At 39.1% G+C, this 25,530-nt stretch overlaps 1 protein-coding gene across 2 annotated transcripts in view; it reads left to right on the top strand.

Moving 5' to 3' along the window:
• The window catches only part of LOC102696702 (testis expressed 264, ER-phagy receptor), a 145,510-nt gene that overhangs the window by 11,398 nt on the left and 108,582 nt on the right, over positions 1–25,530 (top strand). For both annotated transcript variants that reach the window (XM_015347378.2, XM_006630701.3), the window contains exon 2: positions 18,571–18,792. In XM_015347378.2, the coding sequence (XP_015202864.2) occupies positions 18,571–18,792 (222 nt within the window). The remainder of the gene's footprint in view (positions 1–18,570; positions 18,793–25,530) is intronic.

Raw genomic sequence — 25,530 nt, 5'->3', positions numbered from 1 at the left:
CTGACAGCTGTGTGTTCATAACCAACAAAGTACTTGCAATTGTAGGCCTATCATTTAGTACAGTTACAGGTAAAATTGTTAAATTGGTGTTTATATATCTCTTGGATAAGCCTTTCAGTTTTTGCCTTTTAGCATTAAGTAGCAAAATTAAGCATTATACACTTATTTTCATAGCAGTAACTGACAGTGTGTTTTCTTTTTAATAATAAAGTCTCCAAAGCAGATAGTCTGTTGATTTATGCTTGAGTAAATTCTCTTTAAGCTTTTTAGGATTTTTAATGTTATTGTGAGATTTAAGAACAGATGGTAAAATGCTTCCGTTAATGCTAATGTTAATAGTAATCTTGTATTATTCCCAGCAGTCTTGAGTTTTTAGGATCATCCATATTCTAAACTGTTTGAACCAGTTCAGGGTCACGGGGGAGCTGGAGCCTATCCCAGCAAGCAATGGGTGCAAGGCAGAATACATCCTGGATGGGGTGCCAGTCCATTGCAAGGCAAACATAGACACAAACACACACACCCACACCAAAGCCAGTTTTCCCAGAAAATAATTACCCTTCTAGTACTGTATGTCTTAGGACTGTGGGAGCAAACCCACACAGACACTGGGTGAGGATATAAATTCCACACAGAAAGCACCCACCCCAGGGCTGTAAGCCAGCAATGCTAACCATTGTGTCCCTGTGCCACTTATTTTTAGGACCATGTATCAGAAAAGTTTGTATGAAATAACATTCAACTATTTGTGCCTGTACAGTAGGTGAATTGAAAAAAGAGACAGACATGACAAAGGCATAAGGAGCTGGTGAAGAAAATGGGGAGCTGTTGTGTGGGTAGAAAACAGGAGCTGGACTTTGTGTTAGTTAAGAACAAAGGTACTCAGTGGAGCACTGCCTTTGAATAATAATAATAATACAACGGGATTCATTGTCACACAGCTGGCTTTGGAATTTCTTAGAACACAATGTGTGTTTAAAGGTGGAGAGACAAGTATTGTGACACAGCCTGTGCTGCAGGTTAGAAAGACACATCTTTGTAGTTTTCAATCCCCAATTTGTAGGTAAAAGCTGAAAAATGAAAGAAAGTGTTGGCATTTTTGTGGAAGCAAGTATTCAGAATTCTTGCTTCCATTCATTTTGTGGTGTTCTGCTCAGCTGTTTCACAGACAAGATCCTGGAAGTTCACTGTCAATTTTAGTATTTGTTTCGAAGTGTTCTTTAACAGAAGCTCGATGAGAATGCTGGCGAAGAATACTGTATATTAGTGGATATACAACATTTTGGAGAGGCAGGAATGATGGGAGAAGTGGAGATGTAGCTCTGTAAATAAAAATGAACATTCAGCCATAGGAAAAAAAAAAACCTAGAGGAATCAATGTGGGTCACAATTAGAAAAAAAAATCAAAAGCCATATTGTTAGAATCATGATACTAGTTATCAAATTCAGTTATTAATTCTAATGCAGGCATATACAGTATAATGAAATCATACATGTATGGAAAGGAATATTTTATCATGGTAGATTTTAATTTTCCTTATAGATCAGTAAGAACCTTATAGATATTAGCAGCTGAAACTGAAATGGCATATGTGGTTAATGACTGCTTTCATACTTTGTCAAAGCGTACTTAGTTTGTCAGAGCACCTACTAGAGGGAATGCCCTTATTGATCCAGTGGTTTTTAACAAAGAAGATACAGTGAGAATAGCAAAGGTAAGAGAAACATTATGGAACTGTGATCATAATATGGTCTGCTTTGAAGAATATTGTAAAAATGTACTACTTGAGACCAAAACAAAGTTTGTAATTTCAGTGGAGCAGACTAAGAGACACGTGGAATCAGTAAGGAACTGATAGCAAAATTTTAAAGGCATTCTAATGGAAGCACAGAGTAGAAAGTAGCAACCCAAATGGTTTATTAAATTGTTTACAAATTAATTTAAGGAGAAAGCCTTTATGAAATAAAGAAAAGCACTCAAGTAAATATGTGAAGTACAATAAATAAGAAGACCAGGTAAAAAAAACTTAACATTGGAAGCTGAAATAATAATGTAAGTTTTGTTTTCAGTAATACAACAGCAAAATAATAGTAAATGATGGTGTTTAGTAGTACAGATAATAATGGGGATCTGTTTATGATGAAAAAGATTTGATGAATGTTTTAAATGATTTTTAATCAAGTGTTTACCAAGAAAGAAATCAACAACATTCCTCTAGGTGAACAAGGATTTGTATTAAATAGTATTGCAGTATCTGTGGTTAACACATATCCAGGACCTGGTGATATTCTGCCAGTTGTACTTAAGGAAATGAAGTGTGATCCAGTTGTTGACAAAACCCTTCTAGCAGTCACACATAACTGGGGTAATACCCATTGGTTTGAAAACTGATAACACCCATCCATAAAAAAGTTACCAAATCAAACCACATAATTATGTAGACGTCTTCTATCACATGTAGGATTATGAAACTTCTAACAAAACTCTGGGATCATGTGTATGACAACAAGATTCTAGAGCATGGTCAACAGATTTGGAAAGGAAAAATGTTGTGTCATTAGTTTTTTTGGAATCCATTAACACCATTTCAAACAGTGTTGGCCGTTTGTAGTAATGGTATAAATGATACAGTAGCCATGTCAATTCCTCTTGCTCTTGTTGTATATTTTTTATGTTGTATTAGGTTGACAAACAACCCTTCAGCAGAACAAAAAGAATATGACTTCCTGCAAAGACAGTAAGCAGTACACTGAATGACATATTTAAACACTATCTTTGTTAAAATGCTATTATTTGATGCTTTTGTGCTTGACATTCCTTAAATGGAAATGTCCTTTCAAGTGATTAAAAAATAAGAACATTTTTTTATGCAGTTCAGGTGGGTAGCTGCGTCAGCATGCGTAGGCTGCAAAGGAACAAGTAACAGGTTTATTCCGTGCTGAAAAGAGAAGAAAGAAAACATGTTTTGGCTGTGGAGCCTTCTTCAGGTGTGAGCACATTTTTTTAATGCTACAAGCCATTTTTACGCATGAAGACCTTAAGTGAATTTATGGCGCTGGATTGGTATGAAGTACCCTGAAAGCGACAAGACTTTCTGCGAGGTGTGTCAGAGTCCTTATTCTTGGTCCATTTCTTTCAGTTCTTCTTCAGCAGCACATTGCTATGGTCCAGTCCAAAGCAGTAGACCCCAGGGATGTATCTTGTGTTTGTTGCCATGGATACTTCGGCAGAGATGCTTTGTCCTGCCTTCACACTTCACATTAGTTTGCAGCTGCAGAATAAAAGAGAGGTGTAACCTCATTTTCTCTTCCTGGGGAGGATCTAGGTTCAAAGTGACAGGGGTGGTTTTGCACAGACGGGGCTGACAGGAGAGGTCAGTCTGCTCCCACCTCCCGCTCTCTGATTGACAGATCTGAGGGAAGGCAGAGCTCTTTGAAGGCTGACCAGTGGTGACATCAACACTGAATACATTAGCACTACTGGCACCTCATAGGCAACAACGGATCAGCCCTGGCAAGTTTGTGTTTTTATGTGAAGAGTTGACAGGCACGGGATGAGCAGGGCATGGAGACGAAGATCTGCTCTGTGCTAAGGCTCCCAGCTCTCATCGCCTGCAGGCTAGGTACAAGCCCTCAAAAACACAGTTCTCTGGAACTCCCTCACTGGTCTGTAGCATTGTAGCTACAGAGAAGTATTGGAGTGCACATGCATGCAAGACACAGGGCAATTTCACACTTAATTCCTGTGTTTGGCATTGTGTTCATATAAGAACAGTTCATACAAGCAGGTAAAAATGTTAGTGTGCTGTATGATTTTACCCTTGTCCCCTGTCCAACTCAGTACAGTATATGTTGTGATGAAAGTGCCTTTTGGTGCCTTGGAAATTGGTGTAAATACAATGTTTTTTTTGTATGTTGAATTTATAAATTAATTAACAACTTGAGTGCGAAACGGCATATAGCAAGGCAATTTATAAGGGGGGTCACCTGTACTGCTAAGGAAGGTTCTTGTCGGTTGTGCTCCTCACCAAACCCAAGAGAGCAGAGCCAGATAAAAGAGTCTGATATCTGCCTTGAACCCCTTAGCGGGTAATTGGAAGATTTTATTAAAATTACAAGGCTGGGTCAGAGCGCTGTGACCTTGATGTGAAGACCACAGCCTTTTCCACCAAGGCAGATATAGACAGAGCCTGCTGGGACTTGGAGCTTTGTAGTCTTCCAACTCCCGAATATGTATGAAAACAAAGTGCATTTTTTCCCCTCTAAATTCAGTCAACATATGGTCAAATATCTCACAAATTAATGCTCCAAACACAAGATGAATTTTATGTCTAAAATGCTGCCCCCACAAAAATAAATTGTTTTCCTAAGTAAATTCCAAAATGTTAGTCATAAATGCAGATCTGAGATCAAAAATTTCAAAAGGGACAGCCCTCAAAGTGAAATTTAATAATGTGCAGCTCAAGCGAGCTGCCTATTGATGGGAAAACATGAAAGGAAAACTTGCTTCATAGTCAGAAGAAGCTGTTTTTCTAGTTGGTATAAAAAAGGATGCTTCAGTACCTGGTCTTTCTGACCCCAGTGTTGTGCACACTTTAATTGGAACCCCGATATAACTAATGAAACACTAATTGGACACAACTGTTTTTGGACCTGCAGCTGCATGAGGTGTGAAATGTGGTTATTTTCAATGAATTCAAAAATTGCAGCTTTGTAGGAACAGAAATTTAAATTTAAAAACATTATCAATTAGTTTAGCTGAGGACTCAGTTAAGCAAGAGTACAGCTGGAATGAAACCAGTAGATACTGATGGTTTGAAGTCATCTCTTAAAGGTATATGAGTCACCTGGTTTTGTTTTGCGTGTCCATTAGAAGTTTGTTAGCCCTGGATAGCCCTGTTTTACTGCTCACATAGAGACTTGTGATATAATTACTTTCCACAACAACATGTACAGTCCATTAGAAGTCAGGATAATGTTTTTGAAAAGACTGTTTTCTGGCTATAGACTACTACACTTCATAAGTCCTGTCTTGTTTCACTGCTGGTTTTTCTTGAATTCATTACATAACCTTTTATCCCTGCCATCTGATGAATGGTGTGATGGAAGATGAAGTGGGATTATAATACCTGTTATTGGTCTTGCAGATGCTAGGGAGCAGACTGTAAGGGAACCGTGGTCTTAATTAGAGACCCAGGGCTGAGACTGCTGTCAGCTCTGCTGATGAACAGTCTTTCAGGATGTGATGGGCACAGCTATTTAAGTCCGTTCATACATAAACATGTGTTTTTTTTTTCCTTGCTGTGTCTGCTGTGGTTTTTGATTCGCTGTCACTTTTGCTGGTAATAGGAAAGATTTTTTTGTCCTTTCCCACCAACCAGTACGTGTGGTGACCCAGGTGGAGTCTTTGTGCGAGTGACTGGTGAAGAATTTCCAGAGAAGCAGTGTTGACAGAACAGTTTGTTAAATACAGAGCGGCCTGCTAACTCCCTGTTACCTGGCAAGTATGTTTGTAGAATAGCCAGAGGCAACTGTGTAGACTTTAGAGAGTGAGAGATCTGGATGGGGGGGGTGTTCAGCTGCCACAGCTGACAAGAGCTGGGTTTTTCAAAGAGTTAGACAGCTTAAATTTCAATTCTATTACTGATTTATCTTTAAGCTGCCAACACTGGTGGGTCACTCGTTTCTCTTTCCTTTTTAAAAGGACATTGGATTCAGCTTTCTGGTAGTGAAGATAAGGATGTTCTTAATAGTGTTTAGTGAGCATGGATTTCCATTTGTGTGTTCCTGAACTGCTGGCAGCGCTGAATGAAAACCTCAAAATACATTTGAGTTCCACAAAAAAGTGGTTGAGATGCCCCCTGCAAAAAATCCCCAACGTGTACAGTTTTTCTCATTAATATACTTGTTTTTCTCCTGTCAGGTTTAATACTCTCTTGTTACTTACAAGTTTGCACCCAGGTGTCTCTCTTGTAATCACAAACGTGTTTGATTGCCTGACAGGGGAGGGAGACATCTAATGATAAGCAGGGAGAAATCACTCTTGCCAAGTTATCTGTCTTGCTTTTAGCAGTTCGACCCCTTCTTCTCAAGTGCCAGTACTCACAGGCTGCCATGCTTAATGAGCTTGGAAGGACCAAGTATGAGCCCATGGGGCAGTTGTCATTGGCCATATCCCATTTACAGAGGCGCTGTCACATACCGGCTAATGACAGGTTTTAGGGGCTGGGCTTGACAACAGAGGATTAAGGACAGTTTCCCCAGGCCTCACTGCCACTAAAGAGCATTCATGAAGCAAGGAAAACTCCAGCTCGAGTCTGGGCATTATGGAAGTCTAGGACACATAATCTTTGAAGGTAATATTGTAATTTTAATGTAGAAGGAAATACAAGCTAATGTAACTAAGATGGCAGTGAGCACACTGTTGGAAGGCAGGGCAGTATCAGGCAAGGAGGACATATTAAACTGGCATTTGATTTATTCCCATGTTGTGTGCATGATTTTTATTAAAAAAAATGTTTTATAAAAACTTTAATTATACCAACTCAGCTTGAAATGGTCAGAAATTTCAGGGCTCATCTTGACAGATCAGGGCCTGCCTTGCAGCATGGGCAGAAGGAGGACCTGCAGACATGCTCCTCTGGCATGCCACCCATTGTCCGTCACAAGCTCTGTAGAGCCTTCCGGGAGCCGCTGTTGCTCTGAAAGCCAGGAGGATCTCTAATCTGATCGATGCCCACCATATCAGGGCAGTGCTCAGCCAACTACACATCCTGATCAAAGTCTGGTCCATGAACAGCGTAGCTGATGTTAAGAGGCTTCTCTGATGCAGTGAAACATGAACCATGCAACACATAAGTGACAAGTGCATTTAAGACTGAACAGGTGACGGTTTTATACACAAAGTGTGGTGGGAGAATGGAACAAGCTGCTCAGCTTTGTTATTAAAGCTGATACTGTCTTTCTTCGAGAAATGGTGATACAAGAGCCCTAGATAAATTAGCAACCAAATGGTTCAAATTGTAACCCCTTGTTTATAATCTTATACTACTATACAGGTTGTAAAAAACTACACTGTGTTTTTACACATGGGTTTTGAGAGGCATTACCATTTGTGCTGGGAGAGAGACTGTGTGGGAAACGGTAGTCTCGAGATAATGGATGCACCAGCGCTGATGCCTTTCTGTCAGAAGGTCGAATGTCTGAGCAACTACTGGGGGCACGTAGTGACTGTTAGGCTGATTTGATTGACAGACTTTCTTTCACAGTGATGTCAGCCTTCCCAGAGAACTTTGTGAGCTATTGGCCAGAAAAAAAAAAGACTTATCCTTCAGGGGCTTAGGAGCTGTAAACAGAGTGGGCACACAGACACTGTCAGCTTTGCAAATGGACATCGGTGCTCTGTTTGAACCTGAACGTGAAGAAAGTACTGTCTCTCCTATGCATTAATGGTCTAATCGTGCGTGTCATGTTTGGAAGCAGAGTTCTGTTTTTTTCCTACACAGGCTTTCTTTCTCTACTATTCTGAGAAATCCTACAGCATGCAATGAATTATCAATCAGCCTGACAGTAGATGTGCTGCAAAAACTTGAAGAGAAATAGATCACACACTCCTTGTAAATTCTAATCAATATGATTAGTCCGTGTTGTATAATACTTTATGAAGCATAATATAGAGTAGGACATGTGTTTTACAGCCTATCCCTGTGTCTTAACTTGTGCTGAAATATAGCCTTGTGCATTGTTACTTTTAGATTTGCTTTTGTCAGTAGATGGAAACTGTGTTCCCTTAGTTCCCTATCTGAAATTTTGCTGTTGTCAGTTGCACTGTGCTCCTTAAACAGTGAAAATTGAGTGGTTGTTTACACCTTGAAAGAGCTGACCACTTGGAATTGAAATCAATAACTTGTCAAATTTATTTTTGAGTTTTTTTGCTAGGAGGCTCATTAGTGACACTTCATTCTGTTTGTATTTCAAAGGAGACCTGTTAACAGTGACTAACTTGGACCCAGGATCACTCAAAGCTTTGATCCGCCTTGTCTGTAGTAATATACTGTGTTCATAGTAGTGTGTTACCATTAGGCCTGGTTGAAAGAGAGCTCAGAACCAAACAAAAAAATTCACCTGTAATAATAGGTTTTAATAAGACATTTCATTGCCAGCAACTACTGCTGCATGCCGTATTGTTGTGCATTTGATAAATAAACTTTGACTTGACTTGAATAAGAAACTTGCATTGATAGAGCAGTGTTAATACATCTATATTCCATTCCTAAGTATTTTAAAATACTTTTTTAAATAGTTTTTTTTTAAAAAAGATGTGGGTCTGTCACTGTCAGGTATTTCTCCCTTCAGTTTTGTTCTATTCAATAAGTGACAGATTCTGATTCCATTTCGATTCTTTTTTTGGTTCATTTACTGTTAATTCTTAAAGGCAATATAACCTGTTAGTGGGTTACTCTCAGTAGTGCCTAATGGCAATTTAATAAATATGCCAATTTACATTATACAGGACTGAGGCTCTGGGTTCAATTCTAGACATGGGGTGCTATCGGCATATAGTGTTTGTATGTTCTCCTAATGCTCGTGTTGGTTTCCTCTGGGTGCTCTGGTTTCCTCCCAGAGTCCAAAGACATACTGGTAAGTTATGTCACTTCTGGGAAAATTGTGACCCTGTATTAGATGAAGTGGTTAGAAAATGGATGAATGGATGGACAGTCAAAGACAAAGATTTTCATCCTATGGTCTGGTTGATGTAGATGTTTGTCAGTACGTGCTATGTAGAAATACTAGACTATGAATTGAATCATCCACCTAATTCATATATACCCTCCTCTTCTTCAAAGAACTTGTGCAAGTCTTTGCTGTGTAGTCCTATATTGTTGCATCCAGCAGTTCTTACTTTTATTCCTGTTATTCCTGTGTCCTGTGTTTACCCCCCAAAAACTGATGGGGATGTATTCCAGGAAACTATGACAACAAAGCACAATTATCATAGTGCTAAAATTCATGTAAAACAATATAAAATCATGTAAATTTCAAAACGTAACAGACCATTGAGATGAGGTCACATGGAAATAAGTAGCATTTACTATTGTGATACCAACCCTACACTGGTAACAGCAGGTGTGTGAATGACCAAGTGAAGAGCCTACAGGTATTCTGTAGCAGGAATTTGTCTAGTACTGCACAAGACAAGTCATGTTTTTGCATTTTGAAACTAAAGTCTCTCTATTTTAATGCATTTTTGGCAGCGCAGACATGTGTTTTCCCTGTGTCTGTGTCATGTGTGAAGCTGTGCCCCTATCAATGAATTCATTGTTACATCTCATCAGAGTGTGTATACTTCACTTCCCTGTGAATGAGATGTATAGCCACCTGGTACTGATTGACCTCATCTGGCCCAACAGTGCTCTGGACTTGCCTCATCCTGCTGTCCTGGTTTCTGACCACACGGGGCTCACCAAGTGGTGAAGCTTTTACCCTGCCCATGATCGGCTTGTATTAACAGCACAGAACAACGTTTTCGCAGTGTCCTTCAAAGCATTTCCTGCTTGTTTGGTAGTTAATTTGCGAGTGGAAATGAAGGTGAAATAAATTGTTTGCAAAGCAAAAGGCATTTAACACAAATGCCTGAGATGAACTGACAGTATTCTTTAGATTTCCACTACTAAGGAATCTTACTCTGTACTGTAAAAAGCATTGTCGGTCACTGCCAGTGTCTGGGAGACCCTCACTGTGTTTACTCTTTACATAAGCATGTTCTTTGCTGTCAGTGATACATGTGCATGTAGTTGTTCATGGTGCCTTGCTATTGAATGTGCTCTTATTTCTATATTGTAGTGTGATGAGAGTACTTACTCAATGTGATATTGAACACCCATGGTTCTACTTGTGAAGGGTCAATGTTGATTCTTGCTGCTGATTAATTTATTTCTATTAGACTTGTGCATTTACAGTAGACGTCCAACAGATTATAACGGTAATTAACAATTGTCAGTACTTAAACTACTAAGACATTAAACTATGTTCTGTAGCAGTTCAAAATGACTTATTTCTGCTATTTCATCAAGATGTTAATTGTGCAACTCCATGTTCTGTTGTGAAATATGTCCACCATAGTGCTTATAGTAATTCCCCAAAGAAAGGAAACGTAACTCCTCATGACCAGAGAATTCATGGAATAATAGACTGATTACAACAGATTCGAAAGCAATGAAAAATGCTTGTATGGTTTCAAAATTACTTCAGTTAATACTGGTGTGAAACAGACAATTATATCGGTGTGGGTGTCTGATGTAAACATTGTTTTTGAGTATAACCTCTGGAAGATTAAGCTGTTCTCTCTGGATGAAAGGGATATTTCACAACTTACTTTGCCAGAAAGAGATGATAAGATGCTAGAGGTGCTTTGTCACTTCTGGAGGGGATGTTTCATTATTAGAGGGTCCCCAATTATTTTTTAGACTTGGATTAGTTTGCCTGCAGCGACGGCTGATCAGTGGTGCTTAATCCTCTTGAGGGCTGAGAATACACAGGCGGCAGCAGCCCTGTGAAATAAATTACTTCTGTGGTGGTTAGCGGCATGTTTCTGTGCATTTCTCTACGTTTCATGTAGTACTGCCTTAGTGTTTATCAACAGCCTTTGACAGGAATGCAGCCTTGTCTTTTTAACCTCAGAGTGAGTCCCCAGAGAAAAGCCTGTCACATTTCAAAGGAACTTCAGGCTTTAAGTGATGTGAGGTGCTGCAGGATTCAGGATGAAAATGAACCAGAGTTCCTGCTTTAGAAATGGTGTCAACCGAAATGAAAACAAATACAAGAAAAAGTAAGAGATGTTGAGTAGAAAAGGCTATGTTCTCAACTTCAACTTGCAAGTTATGTCGACAATGCTAATCCTATAGATTAAAGATATGAAACAAATGCAGTTTTAATGTCTAGTGTCTCTCACTATACAGCTGGGAAAAAGTTCACATTTTTTTGTACTAATTAGCTCCGGATCATTTTTTGATTTTTACCCTGTAATAGGTGATTTAATACTGTCTCATTCACTTTTTATGAGCTCATGAATAGGTTGTGCTGATGTTTTTGGTGCACCGGGCTCAGTTTATAGCTAAAAAGTAGTCACTCTGAACTAAAGTGTTAATGTGGAAGGAAGGTCAGAAAGTTCCAAGAACACAGAAAGTTATTACCACAAGCTACCAACAGCAGCAGAAACAGAGAAAGTTCAATTCGTTACATCTCCATTTAATGAAGAATTACCCTTGTAAGATGGCCTCTATATTGTCCAGGTATGTGCTTGCTCATTTGTCAAAAAGATTTCAGAGCTACATAAAGAAAATTACTTGATACAAAAAGTATACCACAAATCCTTTGAGACTCCACTGAAGGAACAAGGATGAGGCACTCTGTATTGTATGGAATAGAAACCATCTTTTAAATCCCATGAGCTGACAATCATTTGCCATTAAAGCATTTTAGAAGCAACCATAAATGCTTTTTAGTCCCATAAGGAATTACTGTGGTAAACAGAAAGGGCTAACTCTCTACCCAGTGTTACACAGTAACTGTTATTGTATTGAATGTTAAAGCAAGTTTTTCAACTTTTTCTCCTGTTTTATTTCAAATTCACCATCCCTTTGCTTCCATTTATGTGCTCTTGGTTTATGTTTCACTGTTGATTCCAAAGAAATGCATGGGCTTAATTGTGTAAATGACTTTGAGAATTTTAGATATGTGATATAGATCTTTTGTCAGTGTAGGGCATTCCTTTAGGCCTGGGGATTTGTCTGGTTGATATTGTCGAGGTTTCAGAAGAGAATTTTTTTTTCTCAGAAGTGTTTATTCTAAATAACGTCAGTGCTTTTAATATATCCTCACATTTGGTTTGCTAGTTTATTGCTTTGCCTAGAAAATGTCAATTATGTGTCAATGTACAGTAAGTACATAAGTCTTTTTCATAAGCAGTTTTAAAGCTTCCGGTTGTGTCTATAATGTATCTTTTCTATTCTGCACTTGTCTATATTAAACGTCATCTGCCAATCTTTTGCCTAGTCTTGAAAGCCAATTAAGACTTTTTGAATATCCTTTGCAGCTTCTACAGTAATGTTCCTGTTTTGGTATCTGTGAAATATACTAGTTTACTACAGTAAGTACGCCAGAATGTAGATAATTGAATCGAAATTAGGAAGAACAGTGTCTAGAGTCCTGTGGTATTCCACTAATTACGGAAACGCAACGTTTCGCCCGAAACGTGTTTCTTTTCTTTTCAGCATGGAATAAAACCGTTACCTGTTCCTTTGCAGTCTACGCATGCTGACACGCTACCTACTTGAACTACTTCTATTAATTACTGTACATCTTCCCAATGAGAGCATGGAAGCCTAATCTGTACACTTCCGATCAATTAACCAGTTCGTAATACAAATACACGCCTGTTCTTGAACGCCTACCATCTGCAATTTCATAATTCAATAAAGTTTTATGAGGAACATCATGGAAAGGCTTCTGAAAATCTAAATAATTTGCATCTTGTTTACATCCTTACTTCCTTTTGTTCATAGAACTCTTAACAAATTAGTTAAACAAGACCCACTTTTTTTAGCCCTATTATAACTATCATAAAGCATCTTACATATTTTGGCTTATCTTAGATAATTAAATTTAAAGTGATGTTCAGTGAGAAATTTCCAAACTTTTCAGCAGCTATTAAGAGGCTCAAGAACATCAACCAGTCTTGTATTTTATTAGCAATCAAAAACATAGTCTGAGTAAAGGCAGTCTGTAAATGTCTGCAAATAATGTCTTAAAGGTTTGTGAATTGATGGTTTTACGAAACTATAACAATAAAAAATGATGGTAAACTTTAGCAGTACATTCCAAAGGACGCCCCTGAAATTTAATTGGACAGTGCTACCTGTGGGTTTTCATCCTGAAATGATTGCTTACATAAATCTTTGGTATTTTGGATGCAGTCTGTGTTGTGCACAGTCTTGTTTTCTGCTGTGCAGCTGACTTGTTTTCTAATTTTGAAGACCGCTTCAGTAACAACTGGAGAGCTAGCAGTCCAATTATCTCTGAGATGAATCAAAGAAGGCTTTCAACATGAGCTTTCCTGCAATTTACTCACTTTCTTTGGTAAGACTTGAAGCCTCTTCTTAACACTCATCTTTTGGCTTCTGTGCAACTCACCGAAGCTCAGCAAAACAGACTTTTGTTTTGGTCTGTAACATGTTCCAGTTGAGTCCCAGAGACACTAAATTAAACTAGTTGACAACTAATTTAATAATCCTAAGTAATAGTACAATATTTATTTTTATTTAGGAAAAAATAAGTATTTTGAGTATTAATTGTAGACCATTTTAACCATTTTATTTTATGAACATTAAGGTTGACAATACTTTAAAAAATCAAGGAAAAATACTTTTATTTATATTTTCTTTTTATTGAATTTCATTTTTTAAATTTCATTTGATATTTGGCATCAGTAAAAACTTATTCTATATATATTCTATACGTTTAATGCAAACTAAAACATGAAACATGGTTCTTAGGTCCTGTCCCAAAGAATTATAATCTGCAACAATATGCAAAGAAAGTAGACATCTAAAATGGCTTCACATATTAATGGAAAGGCGTTAGGCACTTAAAGGGACCTTTTCATTCTTGTGGTATTCTAGTGATGATAGAATAGCCAGTCACTTGTTTTTCCTGATCGATCCGTTTTTTCATCCACATTCTAACTGCTTCATTCTGGCAAGCCAAGGGGTCAAGGTTTGACCATCCTTGGACAGGACGCCAGTCCTTCACAGGGCACACACAGACACAAACATGCACACTCACATCAGAAGCCAATTGACCTAGCAGAATGTCTTTGGACTGTGGGATGAACCCAGAGGAAACCCAAGCAAACATGGGGAGAACATACAAACTCCACAGAGGAAGCATCCCATGTCTAGAATTGAAAGGCCCTGAGCCAGAAGGCAGCAATGCTAACCACTGGACCAATGTGCTGCCCTTGTTATTTGTAATCTGGAACTGTTAATCAGTAATACTGTTGGTAGTTAAAGGATGACCCTAGAATTAGGGTTTATAAGTTTGAAAAGCACGCTATTGAGGAATGAGGTGAAGCCTCTTAGAAAGTTATACTTCAGAAAAATGTTGAACATACTGTAATATAAAAGGCACAAAACTAAATTTAAGGGTAGGAAAATATCATCTAATGGTTTAACAGAATAATTTAATTAAAAAACAGAAGTAAGAGAGCAGTCTCCCAAGATTTAAAGACAGAAAAAGAGTCCATCATGCTGGAAGAGCAACTGAAAATAAGACATTAGAATTGTCAAGAGAGCGACAACTCAGGCTAAAAATAATGCAGCTTTAAATGTTTAAGTAAAGAGTTTTGGAAGATAATATTAGATTTTTCCTAGAAGATGGTATATTGTATGAAGTAATGTGCTCAATTAATATTATATGCAGGTTTTTACAAAAGAATGTTTAAAAAATATCCATCAATCATTTTTCTAACTGCATTTTCCAATTTAGTGTCTCAGGGGAACCGAAGCCTATCCCAGCAAGAATCAGGCACAAAGTACATCCTGGAGGGGACACCAGTCCATCACAGGCTAGACACAAAGATACTTGTACCTAGGACCAATTTTCCCAGAAGCCAATTAACCTACTAGTATGTCTTTGGACTGTGGGAGGCAACTGGAGCACCCAAAGGAAACCCACACAAACACAGGGAGAGTATGCAGACTCCACCTCAGGTGCAGGATTAAACCCAGGGCTAAAGCACTGTGAGGCAGTAATGTTAATCTCTGCACCACTGTGCTTCCCATTTTGAAAACATGCTCCAGGTTGATTCTAGCATAACTGACAAAGTGGTACTAAAGGGACCAGACCATCTTAAAAACGAAGCTACTTTTTAATCACACTTAAGGAACTGAGGGATGATAATCATAGTCACCAAGGGTGGGAGCTATACATACGTATTAAAGAGTTGCAAACATAACACCCTTTCATAAAAAGGAAGACAACACTGAACAAGGAAATTATAGACAAGTTTGATTGTGAACGTTTCAGAACTAACATTATTATTAGTTTGGAGGCAAAGGCCAGGTGGCAGGTCTTGTTTGGACGAATAATACCGCTGCACATCCTCGGTGCAGTCAAGGAATAGACATAGAAAACATGGATTACTGTATTTCTTTATAGCTTTCCTTATAGTTAAACATCATCATCGTCTTCATCATCATCAGTTTCTAATCTCTTACTCCTGGTGAGGGTCGCAGAGGAAAAGCTGAGGAGATCTTTCCCCAGCAACAGTCTTTGGGTACTTCCAGGTATTCCCAGGTGAGAAGGGAGATAGAATCCCTTCAGTGTGTACTGGGTCTGCACTGGGATCTCTTCCCAGTGGGAAGTGCCCAGTATACCTCGCCTGGGGTGTATCCTTTCCAGATGCCTGCACCACCTCAAACTGCCTCCTCTAGATCTGGATGAGCAGTGACTCTACTCCAAGGTCCTCTGGGACAGCCGAGCTCCTCACCTTGTCATGGAAAGTCAGCCCAGCAGCCCTGGGCAGACTATGCAGAAACCTAATTTCTGTTGTACCCACCATTTCATTCTTTTGGTCATTACTCAAAGCTCATGACCATTAGCAAGGAAAGTAATAGGTTGAGCAGAACACCAAAAGCTTGGTCTAAATACTCAGCCACTACTTCACCATGGTTTGGTACAGTGTCCGTATTTCTGCAGCTGCTGCACAAATCTGCTCACGTCAATCGCACGATCCCCTCTGTTAAATCAGACCCATTCAAAATGGGTGTCGGACTCCCCAAAGGGTGCGTCTTGTCTCCTCTCCTGTTCATGGACACGATATGGAGATGCAGCCGTGGCTTGTAGTGGATCCAAGTCATGCATCCGAGGTTTGCATCTCTGGTGTTTGCTGATGGTGTTGTCCTCTTTACCTCGTTGATTGTGATCTCTGTCACACATTGGAGAGGTACACAGCTGAGTGTGAAGCGGTTGAGATGAGGGTCAGCACCTCCAAATCTGAGGTCATTGTCCTCTCCCATGAGAGAACAGAAAAGAGTGGGTTGCTCTCTCCAGGTGAGGGAGGAACAGCTGCCCCAAGTGGAGGAGTGTAAATAGCTCAGGGTCTTGTTTACGGGTGGACATTGAGGGGATTGACCAGCCGATTAGTGAGGCAACTGTAGCAATGCGGACACTGTACCGAACCCTGGTGGTGAAGCGGGAGCTGAGTTTTCAGATGAAGCTCTCAGTTTTCCGGTCGATCTACAGTACGTCCCTATCCTCACCTACCCAAAGGTTGAGAGCTTTGGATAGTTACAAATGTAAAATGGAATTCGAAAGTTTTATTACATAGCTAAGTCATCACCGTCTTACTGCAGGTCTTCTTGAAAATGGCTACTATTCACGTAGGACTAGATGCCTCTTTTGGTGGAGAAAGTGATTGATTTGAGCTGCAGGGTAGGATTATAGCATGTGATTCATTTCACATATTGAGTGGTAAAATGTAATATTACTGTATATGATAATACATTGTGCCTTGTTTGTTGCACTATTCTTTACCCCCTTCTTTGTTACGTTCTTTAATGTTCTTCATGTTAGGAATTCCAGATTCCTGGTTGCATTCTGGTTGCACTGCTCTTGCTGCCATACGCCTGAAACTAAACTGTCTCTCCTGCATTATGATTTTGCACTGCTGGACACTTTTTCTTACTGCTTCTTAGTCTTTCAGAGGTAGATCTGACAAACGCTCTCACAGAGGGGAATAAGCAGCAGCTGGGGGTTCCAGATTGCACATTGTCACCTCTGTTGACAGAGCGTTTGAGTTTATCCATATGGTGGCTCTTTTTGGGAGGGGGGGATGCTTTGTGATTTAAATTGATGCAGGAAGTTAACTTGTTCTAAGTGAATATAAACCATGATATACTCTGCACTCTATTCCTTGAATTTAAAAGAACTGTAATTTATTGACGTATATAAAAATAAGGTAAATTAGGGGATATTAATCCTTCTACTATGTACTCCTTCCTGGTTGGTTTCTCTAATAGTGGGACTTACAAATACAATGACAGGATATCAGGCTAGCATGATACTATGCTTCAAGATTGACACGGGGAAATAAATTTACTGTAATGATATACAACAATGTAAACAGGGATAATCACAATAATTGAAAGGCAATAGTGCTTCTTAACAAGTGAGAAACAGTGTAGGATTGAAGAAGAAAGAAAAAACCCTCAAGTGACAAAACATTTCTGGAGAGAGCAGCTTGAAAAGGCATACCCCTGAACATAAGAGAGTGATAGGGACAGCAATTAGTCTGTGTATCTTCTGAGCAGGCTGCTTAGAGCCTGTCAGAGCTTTGGCACGTAGAAGACTAAATACCATCTGCTGACAACTTCACTTTTCATGAAAGCAGCTCAGCGTAGACGGTTTTCTTTACTCCTCCCTCAAAAAAAATAGGGAAGAAGGAACAACTTCTTTAAATGGCAGCATTCGAAGTTTGTCTTTTAAACATTTACTTCAGCATGACTTTTAGCTCTTCCCTCTCTTAAAAAAGGGTCGACAATGTTACAGGTGTGTTGAAATGATTTGCAATCTTCGTCTTTGCTCCCTGTCTTAAGTTTTAAGATATCGCCAGGAGCCACACGAGGTTCAGAAATAACTCCCTGCCACAAAGATTCTCTTTCACACTTGTTTCATGGCGCCTCTAATTGTTTGGCCATCCTGGCTTGAACTGTTGCCTCTACCCGATCCTGTTTGTTTTAAAACTGTTCTAATCAGCAAACACTAATCATAGTGAAAAGGTCATCACAAAAAAAAGTCACAATAAGAGCTGAAGAGCGAGTAGCAACCAAAACAAACACCTTTAATTTTGATCTTTTACTGCGTATTTCAAACCATCCACTTAAGTAATTCATATAGCTCAGGAAAACATAAATCAGATCTGACTGTCAGCTAAGGTTTAAGTTCATTCGGACAAAATGTAGCTTATTTCAAAAGCCTTCACATCCTTCAGTGGAAAAGTATAACTCTTTGTTAGAATCTTATCTTTGTAGGAAGGAAGCAAGATGTTCATATTTATTTAATCCTGATGTTTTACAGTCACATTGGTATTTTGTCCAGTGCTTTGGTTTATATGCCTAATGACATGTGAGATGTTTTAAAATGGACAGGGTACAAACTAGGGTTTTGCTGAAAACATAGGTTATAGAGAGTATTGATCATCTACAAGCCTATTGCCCTTATCTGTATTAACAAGTATGCAGGAACACACTTTTGAAATTCAGTGCTCCTTTCACAATCTTGAAAGCCCCTTGACATCAGAGGCATTGACAAAAGCAAGGTAATGACATTGGCTTGAAGTGATTTGATAAAAGGGCATGTTAGAAAAGATATAAAAGTTTAAAAAAAACTTTGATGCACTTAGTACCTCTTTGTCCAACCCACGTCACATTTGGTCTCTGATGGCCTCTGGGCATTGCAGGCCGTGTTTTGTGGTTAACCAGTGTGGTCATGGTGTCACCCTGTGCATTTCAGGTGCCTGCTGAGAAATGCCGGTGTGCTGTGGGCAGCATCCTGAGCGAGGGAGAGGTGAAGCCCTCTGAAGAGCTTTTGCGGCTTTACGAGAAGTTTGGATACAAGATCTTCTCCTTCCCGGAGGTCACGCACGTTGTCACGACAGCCTTCCCTCACAGAACCTTCCTGTCCGTTATGCTGGGTGTACACAGGGTGTACCCACAGCTGTCCAGCTACATAAAGGTACTGTAAAGGGGCAGAGCCTCTGTTTCATTTGCAGTTGATCTTCTAAAGTAGATTAGCTCCTCACAATGGATTGGATCTGTTTGAAGGGTTGCTACTAAGTAAATACAATGCTGATTAAATTAATTTGAGAAATTATTATCTATCGGCCTTGTGATTCAAAAAGTGGGCACAAATCTTTTTTCAAATACTAGATGTGCATTCTACAGCAGTGTTTCCCAACCCTAGTACTGGAGGCATCTGCTAGTTTCTATTCCAGATGAGCTCTAAATCTCCAGTACTAATTGATTTATTGATCTCTTTGCTTGTTTAGACATTTTTATTAACTTGTTACTTTGGGCAGTCCTGAATTTCAAATATACCAAGCTGTTTTCAACAACGTCAGCATACAGAAATTTATGTAGCCTTTCCTCAACTTGCTTGCTGTTATTTCTGACTAAACAGCTTTTACTAGTTGATCAATTGATGATGATTGATAGTTGATGAACATACACAGCTGGGAATGACGCTGTATCAGACACAACCACAGTGAGAGTTTTTCCTTCTCCAGAGGTCCTGCTGGTGGCAGGTCAGGCAACATGCCAGAGTGACTAAGAAATTGGATACCATTTTCAAATCCCAACTGTCCTTTTAAGAGCTCAAGACAAATTTACAAATATGCCCCCAAACAGGAGACTGAAATCAATGAGCCTTTGATTAAGAGCTCAACTGAAGCAAAAACTAAAAGACACAGCATTCCTCTAGAACCAGGGTTGGGAATCACTGGTCTATAGAAACTGAAACCAAAGAAATGTAACATCACAGACAGTGCAAAGGTATACAGAACCAATTTCCTTGAGGTGCTGGAATACAGTTAGAGTTACTTGGCCTAGTTTCTGGGTATTTGCTTTTACAACAGGAGTATAAGGGGGGATAGTAATTTTACTCTTTTTAGCACAACAGAACTCTTACACACTTTTTCAAGTTATTTGCTACTAACAAATGTAGTGTAGCTATGCAGCAAAATCAATGTCAGCAGTATCTTTTGGTTTGATTCCGTTCTTACAGTTAGAAGGTATTAATTTAGTATTATAGATGCTCTTTTAAACATTTCATTATATTTCATACAGCATATGCAAAAATGCAAATCATACAGCACATCAAAAACACTTAGTGTTATTATGCAGGCATGCTTTTAGAAAAATAATGTATGCTTATTTTGAAAATTGATTAAATTGTATTAGTGTCACTAGATGAGGGTGTTGATTTGGCACAGGTTGTATGGTAATTTAACCAGTTGAATATCAAGCATGGTGAAAAGAAAAACTGAATTTGGAACTAATATGCCCCACTCATCAAGAAAACCTGCTTGTAAATGTGTATTTGGTGTGTTGGAGCAACACCTCAGGACTCCCCAGCAAGGTATCCAAGTTGTCTTTGGCGATGACTTTAAGTGTGGTGTAGACCACCCTATTGGTCATGGGTGAGTTTTGCATAGAAATGCAAACAATACTTTAATTGTTATGTGTAACATGCCAATAACTGAGGAAGTTTAAGGTGTGATGAATTGGATCAGTAGTCTCTGCAGAACTCTATTTGTAGTCATTGATGACAATCTAACTGCACAATACTACATTGATGAAGTCCTGGGACCTCACTTGTGAAACTATGGCAGTTTTTATGGATTCATCCTGACATGACATTTCAGGGCAGTGGACACCCTCATCACACTCTGTAATAATGGCAAGATGACACGTGACATTTATGCTTCACCAGAGTTGAGACTCATTGAGCATTTATGGGAAGATCCAGGACAACATGTGAATCTTTATTATGTCTCTGAGACTATTAAACATGGCCAAGCTCTAGGCTCTTTGAGAGGAAAGGGGCATTGCAGATGTACAGCTTTTATTTCGTCCAGTGGGGTCACAGCCACTAATAGCCCATGACGTTCACAGTAGACCTCCTGTTGAGGACATAGTTGATGTCATGTCATGGCTGCTCAATAAAATGTCAGGTCATCTGCAACAAAAGGATTGTCATTTTCCAGATAAAAACTTTATGAATTTGTTGTAGTTATATGTTATATGTTTCTTTTGATGCTCAGTGTGTGTTATCTCTTTGTCTATGACATTTATCGGAGTTGGATACATTGAAAACCTCTCATTTTTATGCTTTAGTTTAGCACACTGTTGTCATGCAAATTCTTATAGCATTACATTATTACTGAGTTTCCATCCTTAAGTTTATGTTTCTCTCTTTAAAGCTGAAACTTTGCCGGTTGAAAGCTGGACTATAATCGGAGTGTGGCGTGTTGCTTAGTGTCACATATATAAGAAAATGAGGAAATACTGCTTCCCTCCCTCTTTGCTGTTTTGTGCATTTCCAGATTGTTAAGCAGAACAAAATAGTAAACGACCTGTCCTTACAAGAGTGAGAGAGATTTATTGGGCTTGGTTGGGCCAAACATTTATTGGGCAGGTTGACATGAGATAATGAATAACTGAGGGCCACATGACATTGATGACAGGAGTGTCTTGCCTTTTATAGGAAGGATGGAAGATTTAAAAATTTAAATGTTTTAAGTCATTAATATAACATTAATATACAGTACTATTGTGTCGTAATCTTAGACATTTTGCATTGCCCAACATTTCTCACTCAGTGCTTTTCTTACTCTATGCAGAAACAATTTTGAAACACTTTGGAGGTGATCTGCTGAAATTCTGTCTATATTGTTTTATATTGTCACTGTGTGTGACATGCAAGGTGTGCCCTCAGAGCTAAATAGCTGGGTTGCAGAGAAACAGACATAAATGCAGTCAAAAGGTAAAAATAAGTGCTCTTTTATTATCTTTTATTTATTATTTATTTTATTGCTACTGACAGGATATATTTAATCCCTCTCTCAAGTAAGTGGACCAAGAGACTGAGAGTTTCCTTCTAAAACTCCTTCAAAACTCATTCCAAAAAACTCTTCTAAAACAAAGTTTCTCTCTGAAACTCTTGATTTCCCAACAGTACAAAAACACATAGGTTCCACAGTCCCATGGTTTGTTGACTGGTATAATTCTTCCCTCTCTCTTGCTCCTTCTTCCTGCAGTATGTTTGCAGAAGTTCTCTCAAATGACATAATGACTGACTAAAGTCAGGGGACTGAGGGTGGCAGGTCATTCCACACATCTTTCGGGGGGATGTAGTTCAGATAGTAGCTGCCATCTTGTCTGAGTCTATCATCCCATCTCACCTAGATACAGTGCCTTGCGAAAGTATTCGGCCCCCTTGAACTTTTCAACCTTTTGCCACATTTCAGGCTTCAAACATAAAGATATAAATTTTTTATTTTATGTGAAGAATCACCAACAAGTGGGACACAATTGTGAAGTGGAACGAAATCTATTGGATTTTTGAAACTTTTTTAACTAATAAAAAAATGAAAAGTGGGGCGTGCAAAATTATTCGGCCCCTTTACTTTCAGTGCAGCAAACTCACTCCAGAAGTTCAGCGAGGATCTCTGAATGATCCAATGTTGTCCTAAATGACTGATGGTGATAAATAGAATCCACCTGTGTGTAATCAAGTCTCTGTATAAATGCACCTGCTCTGTGATAGTCTCAAGGTTCTGTTGAAAGCGCAGAGAGCATCATGAAGACCAAGGAACACACCAGGCAGGTCCGTAATACTGTTGTGGAGAAGTTTAAAGCCGGATTTGGATACAAAAAGATTTCCCAAGCTTCAAACATCCCAAGGAGCACTGTGCAAGCGATCATCTTGAAATGGAAGGAGTATCAGACCACTGCAAATCTACCAAGACCTGGCCGTCCCTCTAAACTTTCAGCTCAGACAAGGAGAAGACTGATCAGAGATGCAGCCAAGAGGCCCATGATCACTCTGGATGAACTGCAGAGAACTACAGCTGAGGTGGGAGAGTCTGTCCATAGGACAACAATCAGTCTTACACTGCACAAATCTGGCCTTTATGGAAGAGTGGCAAGAAGAAAGCCATTTCTCAAAGATATCCATAAAAAGTCTCGTCTAAAGTTTGCCACAAGCCACCTGGGAGACACCCCAAACATGTGGAAGAAGGTGCTCTGGTCAGATGAAACCAAAATCGAACTTTTTGGCCACAATGCAAAACGATATGTTTGGCGTAAAAGCAACACAGCTCATCACCCTCAACACACCATCCCCACTGTCAAACATGGTGGTGGCAGCATCATGGTTTGGGCCTGCTTTTCTTCAGCAGGGACAGGGAAGATGGTTAAAATTGAGGGGAAGATGGATGCAGCCAAATACAGGACCATTCTGGATGAAAACCTGTTGGAGTCTGCAAAAGACCTGAAACTGGGACGGAGATTTATCTTCCAACAAGACAATGATCCCAAACATACAGCAAAATCTACAAAGGAATGGTTCACAAATAAACGTATCCAGGTGTTTGAATGGCCAAGTCAAAGTCCAGACCTGAATCCAATCGAGAATCTGTGGAAAGAGCTGAAAACTGCTGTTCACAAACGCTCTCCATCCAACCTCACTGAGCTCGAGCTGTTTTGCAAGGAAGAATGGGCAAGAATTTCAGTCTCTCGATGTGCAAAACTGATAGAGACATACCCCAAGCGACTTGCAGCTGTAATCGCAGCAAAAGGTGGCTCTACAAAGTATTAACGCAAGGGGGCCGAATAATTTTGCACGCCCCACTTTTCATTTTTTTATTAGTTAAAAAAGTTTCAAAAATCCAATAGATTTCGTTCCACTTCACAATTGTGTCCCACTTGTTGGTGATTCTTCACATAAAATAAAAAATTTATATCTTTATGTTTGAAGCCTGAAATGTGGCAAAAGGTTGAAAAGTTCAAGGGGGCCGAATACTTTCGCAAGGCACTGTACATGTTTTTTTTTAAGTCCCTGAATTTTGGGGGTTTTCCTGTGGTAAAATGCTTTTTTTAACTTCACTTTTGTGATGGATAATTACATTTTGATGAAAAACTCTGACCTATGAATAATTTAGGCAGATAATTATTTTTCATTTTTTATACAATCCCATATATCATCACAGATAGCTGCTTCTATATATAGAACTGCCTGTACTCTCCAGATTCCATGAGACTGTCCTCATTAAAGGATTATTTTCCCAGTAAAGGTTTTGATTAAACATTTGTGACAAGCACAAATAAGGGTAGCGTGGGTTCTTTGGGAACATAACACCAAACAAGATGATAAAAATAGTAAAATATATTGCAATTTCATTTTCATGGAGGAAGATTTTTTGAAAGATGCTTCCTGACATTTCGTGCAGTTCAGAGGAGTTGTGTATATGAAAACTTCCCTCATTTCCTGCCAAGAACCCCAACTTTAGCAAGGTTTTATCACAATCCTGTCTGTGGGTCACTTCCATTCATCCAAAGTCAGAAAGCAGCTCGTTCCGGAGAAGGGTCATGGCAACACAGAGCCTATCCCAGAAACGCAGGGGCACCATGTGAGATTTATGTTCTTGAATGTTATTCTGAGTCACTTTCCTCAAAAAATATTTGAATACGAATTAATGTTTAATGCAAATTAATGGATGGATGTTGTTTGTCATTGTTTTTATGGTTACATTTATTTTTTTTCTTGCTAGGGCGGTTTTGATTGGCTGAATTTCTGTTTCTAGGCCACTTATTACAAAATAATACATCGGACCTATTTTTTCCTGATATTCACATTCCTCTTTGTAAATGAAATATTTTATAGTCTAAACAGAAGCCGGTGATAAGTCGGGTTTAAATTGAAGATGACAGAAGTTCTTTTTTAATCTTTCACATCATTTTTTATTATTATAGAGCCATGTGCATTTTCTGTCTTCCCCCATGATGCATGCATTGCCATTCCAACTCACTGTGTGGCGACGTGTAACTTGGGATGCTTTGAATACCTGCCACGAAATGTTCCGCACTTTAGCCTTGGGTAATATACTTTCCTGCCTCATTTACCACAAATATAGTCTTGCAAAACCCTTTCAAAACCTATTTTTGTAACAGTGAATTAGCAAGGTGATAAAACTGTCAAAGTTAGAACAATAGCAGAAAACCATGTGGTGCACTCTCAGCAGACTGGAAAGAAAGGGGAGGTATAGGTTTCTTGCTAGGGCAGTAACAGGTGCAAGCTCAATACATTATTAGATCTCACCTTAGATCTTCATTACATGCTGCAAGCTGACCTGTGGACTAGCTTTAATTAAACATCTTTACCCATTGGTGTTTGTATAATTCCTGCTTTTGAAATTCCTTAATTTTAAATACTGGCAGAATTCAGCGTTTATTTTTTTTTTAAAGAAAAGTCACTGACCCTATTGGTCTCTCATTTTATTTTTTTTCCCTTTATCTGTACGTACAGTACATAGCAGCAGCCATATCACCCTGAGACTCACAACTCGCAACAGAGGTGTTAGTGGGGCCAGCAGGGGGTGCTCACCATGCAGTCCATGTGGGTCCTAATGCCCCAGTATAGTGACGGGGACACTATACTGTAAAAAGGCGCTATCCTTTGGATGAGACATAAAACTGAGGTCCTGACTCTCTGTGGTCATTAAAAAATCCCAGGGCGTTTCTTGAAAAGAGTAGGATGTAATTCCGGCATCCTGGCCAAATTTCCCATTGGTCCTTACCGATCATGGCTTTCTAATAATCCCCATCTATGTATTGGCTTCATTACTCTGTTTTCCTCCCCATTGATAGATAGTATGTGTTGAGTGTTCTGGCGCACTATGACTGCTGTCGTATA

This window comes from Lepisosteus oculatus, chromosome 4 (genome assembly GCF_040954835.1).
Source record: "Lepisosteus oculatus isolate fLepOcu1 chromosome 4, fLepOcu1.hap2, whole genome shotgun sequence".
NCBI classification, from domain to species: domain Eukaryota; kingdom Metazoa; phylum Chordata; class Actinopteri; order Semionotiformes; family Lepisosteidae; genus Lepisosteus; species Lepisosteus oculatus.
The sequence above is the reverse complement of the archived record's forward strand: the minus strand, read 5'-3'. Positions and strand labels throughout refer to the sequence as shown.